General features: G+C 37.6%; 1 protein-coding gene across 4 annotated transcripts in view; it reads right to left on the bottom strand.

Annotated features, from left to right (window-relative positions):
• Positions 1-15,571, bottom strand: part of NAB1 (NGFI-A binding protein 1) — a 39,577-nt gene extending 24,006 nt beyond the window's left edge. For 3 of the 4 annotated variants that reach the window (XM_063097178.1, XM_063097194.1, XM_063097201.1), the window contains exons 1-2: positions 14,790-14,806; positions 4,003-4,840 (exon numbers count right to left, since the gene is read on the bottom strand). In XM_063097178.1, coding sequence (XP_062953248.1) covers positions 4,003-4,840; positions 14,790-14,797 — 846 coding nt within the window. In that variant the 5' untranslated portion in view covers positions 14,798-14,806. Of the gene's footprint in view, positions 1-4,002; positions 4,841-14,789; positions 14,807-15,403 lie in introns of those variants that run through there. The other variant, XM_063097187.1, reaches the window with a different exon arrangement.
• Positions 15,572-16,075: the final 504 nt, after the last annotated feature.

Genomic DNA, 16,075 nt, shown 5'->3' with positions numbered 1-16,075 from the left:
ACAGAAGGAACATTCTGCTTGCTTCTTTCTAATACTGTTTCTGGGTCCCTTAGCACCTCTCCACATAAACAAGTTGTGTGATTCTAAGCTCAGCCCCTCACACTTTCTTCCTGGTCTGATTCCTAAAACCAGACCATACCTAGCCAGGTTCTAAGACTACCACTGAATCTATACCTTAAACAAAAGTATTTAACAACAATTCACTCCATAATTCTTTACTGTACAATATACATTCAGAAACAAATATAAAAATGCTTACAAGAAAAAGAATCTTATGTACTGTGAGAGTTGGGGAAAAAATTTTTTCAAGTGTAGATAACTTCCTGATTTTCATCCACTAGTGATCTACATATAGCTCTATGTCTTGAAAGATTAATGTCTTGAAAGAGTAAAAAAACAGTATCCACAGGGTTCACATGAAGAAAACTCTCAGAATAGTGAGATTAAGCCAACAGTGAATTAAGAATGAGTAGTGTATTTCTTTATCTGGAAATTGAGGAGAAACTAGTAACAATCTTTAATCTTAGGAATTTAGAAAAACTAAAAAAATCCTTCTCCGATTTTAAATAGTCAAGTGAAAAAAATACAAAATTATAATACCTAAAAAAATACTTCAATTCCCTCCAGATTTTGTAATTTCCTCCAAGGTCTTGGATGGCTACTAGTTTAAAGAAAGCTTCTTGACTCACAAACTTCTATCCTAAACTATATTATTAGACCAGATTCACATACTTGAGTTACGAGTTACAAGTAATGAATGGTCTGGAAATTTCAAAAACACAAACCACATTTTTCAAAGCCCCACCCCCACATCTCAGCCTACTGACACTCATTTTGAATGTTCCCTTATTTTGGGAAACCCACACGGTCTCATTAGTTAAATACTATCTGTACCTATGTATCTAAAGAAGCAAAGAGCCCCTTAAAAAAAGCCAAATGTAAAATGATTCTTTTTGAATTTTTTTAAAGGTAGGATTTTTTTTTTTAAGTGAGGCCAATTGAGTTCCATAAAGTAGTCTTTAAAAATATTTTTACTTTGATAAAGTACAGATCTTTTAACTCAACTTTGTTTCATCTGCTACATTTTTAAAAAATTATATAAAAACCAGGTATAAAGCATGAAACTAAAACTGCCAACATGTTTCACCTTTTCTATTCATGGTAGCCATATAGCCTTTTGGATTTGTCTATTGGTTCATAGGCAATAAAAAAGCATCAAAGTATATCTGAATTATAATGCTAAGTGTGCTTTCTAGATCTACTTACAAGTTCCTGTGAGGTAGTTACTGTATGGCAATAAGAATACATAATATTTGCAAAAGTATACACCCAAAATAGGTCAAATCACAGATTTACTGATAACCAATTCTCTAAGCTTAAGCTCCAGCATTCATATCTCAAATCATTTACTTAAAAGGATCAGATGGTGAAAATGCTGAAAACAAGACAAATATACAAAAATCACCCAGTGACAGCCATTTGAAAAAATGAAAAAAAACCAACTCATTTACAATTATATTTCTTTTATATCATATATTTGCATATCTATCCTATATAAATAGAATTTAAGTTAACATGTAATATAGACATTTAACATATATTTGACCTAACAAGAAATGTTCAAAACCTATGTTAATAAAAAAATATGAAGTTACTAAGGAATGTAAAAGATCTAAATAAGTAAACATATACAATATATTCTTGTATGGGAGGTCTCATTATTATAAATATGTTAATTTTTTCCAAATTAACCTATACATTTAAGGCATCTCTAATCAAAATAACAATAGAAATTTTGGGGTAACTTGACAAATGTATTTAACCTTTAATTTGGAAGGAGAAATGCAGATTAGCTTAAAAAGCAAAATGTTGCGAAACAAGACTAATGAAAAGGTACTTGCCTTTCTAGATATCAAAACATACTATAAAGCTACAGTAATTAAAATAACTCTATACTGAAGGAATAGGTAATTAGACTGATGACACCACAAAAGATAAGATCAATAATTATTATATAAAATTAAATTTCCACATGGTAAAATACTCTAAGTCAAAGGACAAATGATAATCTGCTAAAGTGTTAAAACACAAGATAAAAGGTTAATACCCTTAAAATATAAAAAATTCTTACCAATCATTTTTTTTAAAAGTAAGACAAACAACTCTAACATTAAAACAAAAGATATGAACATAAAACTGGATGTCTGTTAAACATATGAAAAGATACTTATCCTCTCTAAGGGAAGTATTTTTGAGTAATGAAATTTTTTCTTCTATTAGACTGGCAAAGATGAAAAAGAATGTAAAATGCACTATTAACAAGAGTGTGAAGAAATGAACACTTTCATAACAACGGTGGAAGTATAAATTGTTGCAGCTTTTTTAGAAGGTAATTTGGCAGTATCTACTGAAATATTAAATCTATGTATTCCTTGAGTCTCATAATTTTACATGTTGTAATCCATTCTACAGAAAAACATGCACAAGTCTGTAAAGGTGTGTGTGTATAATAATGTTCACATACCACCATATGTAGCATCAAAAAATTGAAAACCACCTAAATGACTCAAAAAGTAAATGGTTAAGATAAATAATGGCACATACATACTATGGAATACAACACAATGAATAAAGTGGCTCTATGTGTACTGACTTGAAAAAATACCTAATAACGTATTGTACTAAGTGTATTGTTACATTAAAAAAAAAAAAAAATTTGGAGAACAATGTGCAAAATATGATCCCATATTTGTATACATAAAGAAAACTATTTGAAAGTTTACAGATTGAATTCCTTTACATCATCATTTTGTAATGACTGAATACTTTTACAATGAGTATATATTCCTTTCCATGTTCAACTACAAGTCTGGGGGGGAAAGCTGATGTTGAATGTGAAATGTTATATTCAACCTGAACACTTTTCAGAGAATTTCTTTCTTCTAAAGGATATATGGCTATAAAAAAAATTTAGCTATGAAATAGACTTTTTAACTTTTGAAAATGCATTTATTTTCCAAGCACTTACTGGGTGCGTTAGACTCTGGGATAAAAAGTTGAATGAGACATTATCTGTGCCTTGAAGAAACCTGAAGTGTTGAAGTTACTGTTACAAAAGTATATGTGGGGATAAAAATGAAAAGGAAAGGAAAGGTCATTCTACCTGGAGGAAAAGATATCAGAAAAGACTTAAGTTTATGCTTGAGCTGAATTTTAAAGATGATGTGTTGGCCAGATAGACAAGAGAAGAAAGGGAGTAAGGCAAAAGTTTATATATGCTCTCATATATATATAAACATATAAACACACATATACATACATATGGACACAAAAGTATGTACAGGCAATATATAAACACACATATAACACACATATACATACATATACACACTAAAGTCTGTACATGCAATATATATTTTATATGAAATTTTATATATATACACACTTACACACATTCTTAAGCAGACTACTTTTGAATAGAGTGCTATAAGGATAAAATGAGAATTTTTAATGCCAAATGTCAAACTAAAACAATGTTCAAAGATATAATTCTTCCAACATTCATCTAATATTTTGTTTTCTATGCTGGCTGAAAATTGATTTAAGTTCTGGTTATTTTTACAAAATATTTTTTTCTAAAAACTGTCTATAAAAATGTTTTTTAAATGAATGGTTATATCTAAAATCCTATTTTATTTCTGTTAAAAAACAAACTGCTCAACAAATGCAAAGACTTTATGCTTTCACTGCTTAAATTCTGACGTTTTTCTGAAAGTCACCTTATACTGTAATTCCAAAGCTCAAACATGTTTGAATTCAACACAAATATACCACTAACACAATAAATATGGTCTGTTTTCATGAAAGAATTATTTTCATGTATGTTTTTAATACTGCTTTCAGGGGGTATATCTCCACTTCTCTAAACTATTACCAAACTTATCTCTAAGGAATAGCAACATGCCACATACATACAAGGAGAGAAAAACATGGGCTTTTTACCTCATGAAGTGTGAGATGCTTCCCATCCTTCCTCTTTGAGTCAAATCTACCATATATTGCACTGTATTTTCGAATTTCCTCCTCTTTGTGTGGATCATCATCACTCATCTCAAAGATGTGACCAATCATTTTGGCCAACTTCTTGTTGGTTTTTAGGAGCTCTTTCACTTCATTCAAGTCACTCTTCGGCAGTGTGGGGGCCATTCGCTCCACACACTCAGCCACAGAGAGTGCAGCGGCAGCATCCAACGCCTCACTGCTTTCCTTTGGGGAAGCTGGAGAGCCAAGGTCGGCTGGGGAGAGACTGTGCTCGCTCTCAGTGGCATGGTGACCCTGCCAGAGTCTGGATTCACCAACACTCTGCAGAGCTAAGCTTCCCACCACATCTGCTTTGCCCTGTCCCAAGCTCTGCACACAGGTGGTAGCAACACATTTGGGGATTTTCAAATGAGGTTCCCGGGCACTACTATTCCTTTCATAACTACTGCAGGATATTCCCAGCCATGTTGGTGATCCCTCTGGTAATTTATAGATGGGTATGCTACTGACAGGAAGAGAAGTCAGTGGCTGATTGAAAAGGCCAGGGTTTGTAACCCAGTCCCTCAAAGCCTTCTGTAGCCTTCTAACATGAAGGGGCTTGCTAGCCATGCCCACAAGTGCCATGATTTCCAAAAATTCCTCTTCTCCAGCTTCACAGAGTTGCTGGACATCATCACCACCTTGTTGGATAAAGGCATCAAAATAAGAAAGTAGATTGGCTTTTTGTAATATTCTATACAGCTGCAACTCCCCCAGGGTCCTGGGTAAGGCTGCGGCCATTACTGTGGATGGGCTCAACCTGCAAAAAGAAAGAAAAAACTCATCATATTTGCTTCAAACTTCTTAAACTAAATAGGTTAGACATTACAGGAGAATGCACTACAGGAAGAACAAAAACGAGCATTTGCACAGCAATTGACTGTTAAGGAAGCATTCTCTCTCTGTACTTTACCTCATTTTGCACTCCTAACAAACCTAAAGGTCAGTATAATTGTTTCCATTTTAAAGAAGAAAATAGCTAATAAGCAGGAGTCTAGGGACTCAAACACCAAAGCTAACAGGGATCTATATCCCATATTTTTGGCTATGCTCCTTGTTGCTTCCATGATGTGGACACAGAGGTAAAGTGAAGAATAAAATTTAGCAAGAAGTAAGAAGTACAGTGGGCTACCATTCGCTGAATACTTATTTCGTGCCAGGCAATATGATAAAAACTTTACATTATGTCTAAACCTTACAATAGCGCTGTGAGATGGGTGTACTTATTCCCATTTTATAAAGAATTGACAAGATTAGTCTGGCAGACAAAGGAAGATAGAATTCAGTATGAACTGGAGATGAGAAAATAGAAGGTGGTATTATTTAGGAACCACGATAAAAGAGGAAACAAAAATTCAAACAAATAAGTGACAAGACTTGCTGATCATTTAGGTGCAAGCGATGAAGAGGAGGAAACAGCATTTATTGGCACTTCCTACAGTTCCAGAAAGAAAAGAAACAGTTATAGGTGACCATGGGGCTACATATCTGAGTCTAGAGTTGTGACAGGCACTGGGAATACAGAAAAATCAGGATGATAGAATTCCCTTTCAAACATGTGGCACCTGAACATGGCTCAGGGTAGAATGCTTACGAAGAATTGCCCTGAATGCAAAAAAAACCGGACTGTTGTCTAAGTATGTATCAGGTATAGAAATGGAGGATGAAAGGAGGGTGGGTGAGGCTTCCAAAAGCAGCAGAGAGTTGGAGACAAGGAAGAAACATACTTTTAGAGCCCAAGCAAGACAGAGAAGCTTGTATTTAAAGAAACAACAAAATCCAGCAAAGTACTTCTTGACCTCTTAGCAGCCTTTAAAAGTTGTTCATAGTTGCCTGGAGACCTCCCACATCCAAAGAGGAGATGACCAAGTACTTCCATTTAAGAGAAACAAATAAATGTGTAATCAATGCACCCTGAGATTAAAAGGCCCCTGCAGTCCTCTATGGAGAAAATTACGGAAAGCTAAAAGAACACATACATCAGAGGAAAACAGAAAGACCCACCCTCGACTCAATAGTATGGAGAAATAGTTAACTGGGCGATAATGGAAACAGAGGAATGTTATGAACATCCCTGAAAGCCAAAAAGTCACCAAACTTGGGACTTCTGTTTCATGCCATCAGCCATAATCCTATACAAAATTCTAGTCTCAGTCACCCCATCCAAGAAGAATGGGTCTCCCTACCATTCTAAGGACTGACTACTAGAATGCCCCATCTCCTGGAACTTCTGTGTCATCCACAATCTGTTCTGATCAACTAGTGACCTCCTCAAATTTTATAACTTTTTATTTACAGGGGCTAGTATGGGCATAGACAGGTGACCTGATGACTTCCCAAGAGACACAAAAAAAGATTAAATTATGATCCAGTACCTTCTGCTAACATCCAGGAAGCCACCTGGGGTGCTTTTGAAAATTATAGTTTCCCAGGTCCCTGAGGTACATCTCAGGAGAGTCCCAGGACTTGGCAAATTTGGCAACGTGTACAAGAATATCCCTCGAGGATATATTTAGTATATCCTCTGGGCTCCACAAACTCCTATGAATTCTGTGATCATCCAGATTCTTTAGGTCCACCTTATGATCATGCCATCTCAGTCCTCTGGATAAAAAACACTGTTGCATCTTCTAAATCATCCAAAGGAGGATCGTCTTGTCCTTCCACTCCAGGGGCAGTCTATCATCCAGTTGGACACTTACCCACAAAAACACAGCTCTCAGAAGTTACAGACCCAAGTTTAAGTCTAAACTACACTATACCAAATAGATGGGCTTCTAGAAAGTGTCTGAGATAAAATGCATGTACATATATAAATATGTATGTACACATACATCTTTTTTATAAGAAGACTGTAACTTTGCAATGTTTATGGAGTGATCAATTAACTCACCACATGTACTCCCAAGATTATGAAAGGAAAGAGTACACCAGAAAAACCTAGGGCTGGCTGGTTAGTTCAGCTGGTTAGAGTATGGTGCTGATAACACCAAGACCTAGGGTTTGATCCCTGTGCCAGCCAGCCACCAAAAATTGAAAAAAGAAAATCTAGAAAAACAGAGTTTTTAAATCTTTTTATGAGCAATAATAATAATAAAAATAATGTGTGTGTGTGTGTGTGTGTGTGTGTATAAAATTAGACAAATATAAAAGAGAAAATTAAGATACAGAGAACTAAAAACCCCAAACAGGTTGTATTCGTCTGAGAATCTTTCTAGACAATGAGTTTAGAAAATAATAATCTTCAAGTTTTATCCTTTCTCATCTTTACATCAGAAAAAAAGGAAACTCCCTAGTTCCTAAGAGAAAGCTCTTAAGTACTGGTAAGAAAGAAGCAGTTATGAATATAATATCTGCATAAGGACTGAAAGGATCAAGTGTACATTTCCAAAGTCATGGTAACATATGAAAGATAAATAAGTAAACTATTCAGAGTCCCAGGAGGCTATCAAAAGGCCCACACTTACTGTTGCAAAGGAGTTCTCCCTAAGCTTGTGCTTTAGGAGACTGTTTCAGTTTCTTTCCAAAGCCTGCTGTGATCATTTAAATACCCACCACTTCATACATTAACTTGATTTGATTTAAAAGAAAACTAACATGAGATCTTCAGTTTTCAGATTTCATACTTCAACATGAAGGTCAAATAAGTCAAAAAGCTTCTACATGAATCTCTCTGAAGTAAATATAAAAAGGGTCCTAACACAACACTAAATACAGGTAGCTTATAATATAATAAATCTACTCAGCTGAAAACTGGTTACCTGGCCTATTCAAGATATTCTAGAACAAACATGCTGAGTCTGACCTTTTCATGAATTCCACATTGAAGAGAAACCAGTTACTCATTCCTGCTGCATTGAAAAGCCAAACCTGAGGCCTAGAGCAAACCTCCACTTACACAAACTTAAAATGTCCCTCACCTTCGTCAGTCCAACAAAAAGAACCCAAGTGTTAGGGAAGAACTAAAAAACAATGGATTACACTTTAAGACCATTTGCTGCTGTTTGCTATTTACTGATCTATTTTAAATGGTAATGATTTGTTCCAAAACCTCAAAAAAAAAAAAAAAAAAAAAAATCTCACTTTGGTTCCTTACAGGGTAGCATTAGTCATCTGCCAGATTCAAACTATACTAAGTGAAATAAGGAGCTAGCCTGGTCCAGAAAACTTTACTGTTCAATTTCTGCTTCACTATGGGAAACAAAAATTTCCTGACATTCTCCAAGCTCGGACGTGAAGATTTAGGGTAGGACGGAGGCCTTTAATGGTCACTAGGGAAAAGAAGAACCATTCCTTCAAACTTGCCTCAATCCAGCCTGCTTTCTGGTCCCACTATTCTATCGAAACTCTCATGTAACTAGAGTTATCACCCAGGTCTCTCTCTCATTTAACCTCTCTGATGCATGATATGACTCCCTGAAATGCTCTTCAGCTGACTTTGGGAATGCTGCATTATTTTCTTTTCCCCAACTTCCCTCACTATATTCTAAGTGCAAGAATTCTCCAGAGTTACATATTAGATGTCTTTTCTATCGTCTGTCCGTATTCTCCCTTGATGATCTCAACCACTCCCAGGCTTCAATTATCACCATAGACAAATGACCTCCAAATCTATATCTGTAAGTTTGGACCAGTGGTTCATGGGCCAAGAGACCCTGGAGTTACCGCAAAGTGTTCTCAAATCCAAATGCACCGTAACTACTAAATACTGCGTAAAAAAGATGCCTCTCACACATGTCTACTTTGCAAATGAAGGTATATAAACACTTCTGTGATTTAATAAAATACAAACTCATTTAAAAATGCAACTGGATTTGTTGTTTTTGTCATTATATGTATCCTTAATAAACAAACACTAAAATTAAATTATCATGAGTATTTGCAATTTTTTTTACTTAAAATGTCATCCTCATAACAGAAAAATTTGAGAACCATCAGCCCAAATCATTCTTCTAGGGATTGTGAAAACCTCAACTCTGACATATTCAGAAGCAAGTATATGACCTCACTGTCCTCCCATCTTCCAGATTCCCAAATCTACTCTTCCAACACTCTGAGTTCTTTTAGTTGCACCACTACTCTTCAGGTCTCCTAGATTAATAAAAGTGTGGACACCATGTTTGTTTTTTCTCTTCCTTCCCCAAATCTACACGTCCTTAGGCCACACCACCACCCTTTTCCTTTCTCACCTCAAAAATAGCTAATTCTAGTTTTCATTGGTTCTTGCCTTAACTTTGAAAACAGCTTCCTCACCTGCAGTACATCCCACACTGCAATGCCAACTTTATCTTCCTAAAGTTCAGGTGTGGGTCTTTACACACCTGTGCAAATTTCTCTACTGCATAAAGAAATCCAAACTACTCATATAGGTACCCCAGACCCAAACCTACCTTTCCAGCCTTCTCTCTATTCCTAAATATGCCCCTTTGTTCAAGCTAAACAGACACACTGGGTATTCTTCAATGTACCACTTACTGCCCCTATGCCAGGCATCCTCCCTCTCGACTCCATAGCCTTTTTTTAAAATTGAAACATAATTGACTATACGTATTCGTGGGGTTCAGCATTGAATATCAATACCTGTGTACAATATGTGATGATCAAATAAGGACAATTAGTATACTCATCTTATAAAAAGTAATCATTCTTTGTGACCCTTAACCAATTTCTCACCAACCCATTTTTCCTCCCCCTTTCCCACCTATAATAACCACAGTTCAGTTCTCTCCTGAAACTTCAGTGTATTACTGTGATTGTTGTTTCTTTTTTTCTTTTTCATTCTTTTAAATTTATTTTTTAGCTCCTACTTATGAATGAGGACATGCATTATTTCTTTCTGTACCTGGCTTATTTCATTTAATGTAATTTTCTCCAAGTTCACCTATATTGCTGCAAATGGCAGAATTGCAATCTTCTTTATGGCTAAGTAGTATTTCACTGTGTGTGTGTGTGTGTGTGTGTGCGTGTGCGTGTGTGTGTGTGTGTACACACCACATTTTTCTTATCCAGTCAACTGCCCACAGCCTTTTCCATAAAGCCTTTCCCACACCCAGTGGCTGCAGGTATCCCCTCCCTTCTCTGAACCTCACAATACTTTCTCTCTCTTTTTTTCATTTATTCAAATATGCCATGCACTGACCCAGTTCTGAGAATAAAGAGGAAAGATGGTCCTTTATGGAAAATCAGTTAAGGGGGAGGAGACAGACAAGATGCAGACACTTAAACACTGTGGTAAATGCTATACAACAATTACATCAACTTACCTGGCTCTGTAGAACAAGTTACTGTTAGGTTATGAGCACCCTGAGAGTAGGAATTAGGCCTCATTAATCTTTTATCCCCCTTTATTCTTAGCAAAGTGTTCTATGCAGAATAACATCTCTATAAAGGTTGCTGTTGAATGAAACCCAAAGTTTGATTAAGGATCTGATTGGCAGCCGCCTTTGTATTACAAAAGGAATACCTTCTGTGTAAATTGCCAATCTAATAACTGCACATCCTGTTGCATCCTGTTACTTTATCTACAATCCTCTCCATTCTCTCATCCTCAATGCTTCCTCCTTCTCAAAAGGCTATATATAATGGACTCCAATGACATGGCCATTTTTTCATGAGATCAGAGGGTGCTCTCCCCAAATACAGGAACTACATGTGTTAAGTGTTATAATATACATTATGTGTGAGTCCAGCTCCAATACCAGCATTTTAAGAATTCAAGATCAGTCATGAGAGATCCTAGGTCTTTTTTCCCCTCTGTTCCTATAAATTAAAGGCAGTATAAGTTATCTCCAAATAACAAGTACCTATCTTATAATGTTCATTATATCCAAATGGATTCTTAACCACTATTCTTGAATCTTCTCCCCTCCATGCTATAGGAATCACCACTACACACACACGTATAGAGCAATATACATATATACACACATATATAAAGTGTGTACACACTTTTATGAAATCTATGGCATTCTAAGGAAGAGCGACTCTTCCAGGAGTGGGGAGAAACCAAGGGCAAAATCTCACTAAGGCCTGACTACACAGAGGACTATAAATCTCTTCCCCCAAGCACAACCTAAAATTTTCACATTAAAATTATCTCAGTTAATAGCAATCTCTTATAGACTTACAAAAAATGTGAAAAACCTTGGGAAGGGTTAAGAGCTCATGAGTCATTTACAGATTAAGGTGAATTAGTTCCACCAGATTGTTTTCCTCAACATCTAGATGAGACCTGTTGCACACTAGGGGAATGAAGGATTGAGATGGGGAATGGGGACAAAGAAAATAAGAAATTTGAGGACACAGACTACACTTAAAGCCTCTGAAGTACTGCAAAGTTTAGGAGAGAGTAGCTTGAAGGTACAAGGGCCTGGAGAAGGATGTAATGGGTAGACTAAAGGTTGAAACTTAATAGGTTTATAAAAGCCAGAATTAGGCTTAAGGAAAGATGAGCCTCTAGAAAATGAATTCTTCTCACTTTTAACCAAGTCCTAGAACTCAGAACTAAGCTAAAATGATTAAATGTTACATTTCGTTGTTACATTTCATTGATTACTTAAGATTGCAAGGTTGTATTAACTCCTATGTGTTTCACATTCCAAATGATTTACCTAGGCACACTTATTAGTGGGCATGCAAAAATACATCTTAAGTCAAGACACTTTTGGATCTTACTACTGTCAATGCTATGAATTAAACATACAGCCTCTAATGAATTAATGGTAATATGGGAAACTCAAAATGTTCTCCCCTATTGATTCTTTTCTGAATTCTGAATGAAGCTGGAAAAAAAATTTTTAGAGACCCCTTAACATTTTAACAAAAATGTTTTTATGTGTAAGTTTATCAAAATTAGAAAAAAGTAAATCAGATTTATTTTGCTATTCAATAATAACTATGATTAATTTAATAATACCAATACCAGCATTTCATATAACTAGAAATTCTTCACTCAGCTGTCAAGTCATTCAACAAACATTCCGTGTTCCCTGAGCAGAGTATATACGCAATACAGTTAAATTTTATCACCTTCTTCAGAAGTTTCTCAAATTAAATTAACATATCATGCAAATTAATGTGCAGCCCCTCCAAATACATAGTTTTGAGAAATGGCAAACTATTTGAAAACTTAATGGTATATTTTACCTGTGAGAATTCTCACGAGGATTAGTACTTTTCCCCAGCATCAACTTCTCAAATTTCCCACTTATTCCATTATTAAGTTTAAGGGAGTATATTCTATTATTGTGCAAGTTATTGAACATGTCAGATCAGAAAGGAAATTTGCATTTAATATAATAACTGTACTAGTCTCATTCTACTACTCATAAGAATGAAAGAAGCAGATAAGATAAAAATAAATCCAATGCAAAGGGGCCAGCAAACTCATATTAAGCTCAAGTGAGTATTATTCATCTTGCAATATATTTCATAAATTCTGTAATGAAATATGCATAGACAAGTTGATTATACATTAGTATGATCTTAAACTGTTCAAAATATAAAATGGTTATTTCCATGAAAGTAACACAAAATATGTCATGGTTCTGTGATATGCAGAACACAGCTTTACATTTAAAGGTAAATTTTACTGAGCTTTCATTTCCAAAAATGCAATGAACAGCACCAACAAAAAACTACAGGCTTATCGTAATGGGAAAGATGAGGCCTAACTCTTAGGACAGAGTCTAGGTCAACAGACATAAAAACCTGACATCCAACCATCTTTCACTTTACATATTTAAAATTCAAGTAACACATTCTTCAAAGTTCTCACCCACTTTATAATTTCTCTTTTCAAAGCATCCACAGTGTAAGCCCCCAAAATCTTTACTAATAAGCCAATATGTTCTCAAAGTGTGATTAAAGGAAAATATCTAATGCTTTAACTCATTCTCTAAATAACAAGAATGAAAATCTGTTAACTTTCCCATGACAGTGGATGTTATCTATTAGTCACAAAAAAAGAGAAAAAATTTATTTTGTTTAGCTGAGATTATTCAATTGTATTAATAATTGAATTATTAAATCATTGAATTATTAAATTAAGTAATTTTGAAATAAGACGATATAAAGTATTTATTAGATATATCAATTTATAGGGAGGGAGGTTTTGGTGATGGGGAGCAATAATCAGCCACAATGTATATCGACAAAATAAAATAAAATAATTAAAAAAATTAAAAAATTAAAAAATAAACCCTGTAAATATTTTACATATGAGAAACCAGAATTAAACACAAAAGCAATCTCTAAAAACAAAAGTAAAATGAAACAAATGAACCTAATGATGTATCTAGTTGGTGGCATAACCATACAGAAAGGAATTATTTCAAGTAGCTTTAAAGCACAGTAATTTGATTGTACATCCTTAATAGTATACCTCCCAAAGTAAAGGCAAACTAATAAAAACACTAAAAAAATCTTAAATTATGTTCAATAAAAAAAAAAAGATATATCAATTTATTAGATATACAAGCTCACTAAATTTCCTTGTATCAGCTATAGCATTTCTAAGGATTTCTGTCATTTGAAATATATCCACAATTAGCAGGTAAAATGAAATAAAAATCTGCAGTGCCTCAACGTTTTTATTATTATTATCATTATTATTGGTACATTCACATATAACAAGAGACCACCAGAGCCAGGAAAAACAAAATATTTCTAATACTGGGAAGGCATATTAACTTTAATGAAAGATGGTAAAAACAACAAAATTAAAACAAGAAAATATCCAAAGATTCCTTGAAATTATTTTCTTTCAAGACCTAATTTTCCAATATCTAATTTATCCAAAACATGGATAAGGAGGGCTGGCTCTGCCAGCCATTACAAATTCTCAAGAGAACCCTTATTTGCACGTTACTACCTATAAAAACAAAATCCTCTTTTAAACTTAGTAAAAGAACTGTATTAAATGTCTCAAATGATATAAATATGGAAGAAAAAAGGAGAGATACCCTTGAATCTGACTGCCACTTTTACTAACACATAGATTAGATCAGAAACAGCTCCTTCAAGTCTTTAGAATATCAGCCTCCACCCAAAACAGAGAAAGTAGACCCTATGCATCCTCTCTTCCAATATCTCTTCTTAAAACCCACACATAAATTATGAAATATCATAATTGGTTATGTTGTACAGGGAAAAAAAATTAAAGAAGTGAAAATCTAAGACAGTAATTCACTGCGTGCACACTTTTCTAACAAAACAGCTAAGCATTTCCTACGTGACTAATCTATTTTAAATTCGGTTCCTCTGCTCCTGTGCAATCTAATATTATCTATTAAAACTGCCAAAATATTTCTAAACAAGATCTAAGAGTTATTCTCTCAGCTTCTGATCTTTGCACTCCTTTAGTTGGCAGACACGTCACTGGCAAACCAATCGGTAATCAGTTAGACCAAATCGTCTCTTTCGGATGAAATTTTAAATTAACAGCCACCCCAAAATTCACCATGCCGCCCAAATCTCAGGGAGCGAGGGATAAGTATATGCATGTCTACGAAGCCTCCTGATCACCTGCTGCAAAAGTTGCAGAATCTATAAACCCATATTCCAACCTAACTATCCTTTTCCCCAAAATCCTGCAACCTTTAGGCTTACTAGAAGTATCGTTTCATAGCTCAAGCTTTGTGAACGCTGAGATTGCAGACCACAAATATCTGATTGCACTTTCAATGTTTCTTCATGATAAGGTCACACACCTCTGCATCCAAGGCTGCTTGCGTCCCACATGTGTGTGCAAATTCCTCACTCGGCCTTAGAGGCACAATGAGTCTCTCGCTTCCCTGCACCTCGGTGCCAAGTTTCTGTACACCACTTCTAAGCAAAACTCTCTTCCCGCTTTTAAAAAGAAAACTACATTCAGTAGGGGAGAACATTCAGGAGGAAAATTAAGATGGTAAGTGCAGCACTTTTATAAAGTAAACGAACAGAAAGACTCTGCCCCTGGCGAAAGTGGGTGCAAAACTCTGGGGCCGGGGCGCGCACCCACAACGCACACCACCCGAGGATGAGGAGCATGGACTCGGCAGTCCGCTCTCGGAGGGAAGACGCACAAGTCAGGGCCGCTGCCGCGCTGCCCCCCCTTCCCGCGGCCCCTGCACACTGAACTGCTCCGAGAATCGCCCACAAGAGCCCGAGGCCGCCCTCTCCTTCCGGCGGCGCCCACAGGGCCCGCTTCCCCAGGACGCCCGCCCCCCAAGTGCCCGCGCGGGCCGGCCACTCAGCCGCCCCAAGTTCGCCCGGGGTTGCACGGCCGCGAACGCGTCCCGCACTTGGCAGACCCGGAGCGGCGAACGTCCGCTCTGGTACGTACTCGGCCAACGGCTGCAGCGGTCTTGGCGCGCTCTCCCCGGAGGACTGCTGAGCCCCAACTCTGAAGTGACGGCCCCCGGCTCTCCCTCCTCAGGCGGCTGCGGCGGCCGGGACGCCCCCGCTCCCATCGAGGGGGGAAGGGACGGTGGTGGGCGCACTCTCCCTGCTCCCCCCAGCTCGGGCCCGCCGGTTCTTCCCGCCCGCCCGCCCGCCCGCCCCGACGGCGCTCGCTCGGCCGCGGTGGCGGCGGCGGCGGCGGCTCCTCCGAGCTCAGGCGCGCGGGCGGCGGCGGCACCTCCCCCGCCGCGCCCTCCCCTGCTCGACTCTCCCCACCCCTCCCCCAGCGCGCTGCACCCTCCCCCCTCCCCCGCCCGCCTCCGCCGCCACCGCCACCCCCCTCCCCCCCGCGCTGTCACATTGGGAGATTCCGCTCTTGCTACATTCGCCGCTCCGGCTCCCGCCCACGCGCGGCCGAGTGACGCAGATCCCGGCGTGGGCTGCCGCGGAGCGGAGGCGGGGGCGGCCACCGGGGCTAGGGCTCGGCCTCTTCCCGCCGCCGCCTCCGCGGAATCCGGAGGGCGGCCCATTCACACGGCAGCTGGGAGCAACCAAGTGGGCGCCCGGGAGGGGGCGGCTCCCTCGAGTCCTCTGAGGCCAGCGGGGAAACAGGGGC

Source organism: Cynocephalus volans, chromosome 1, assembly GCF_027409185.1.
Source record: "Cynocephalus volans isolate mCynVol1 chromosome 1, mCynVol1.pri, whole genome shotgun sequence".
In the NCBI taxonomy this organism is placed as follows: domain Eukaryota; kingdom Metazoa; phylum Chordata; class Mammalia; order Dermoptera; family Cynocephalidae; genus Cynocephalus; species Cynocephalus volans.
Note: the sequence above shows the minus strand (reverse complement) of the source record. Positions and strands in the feature narration are given on the sequence as shown.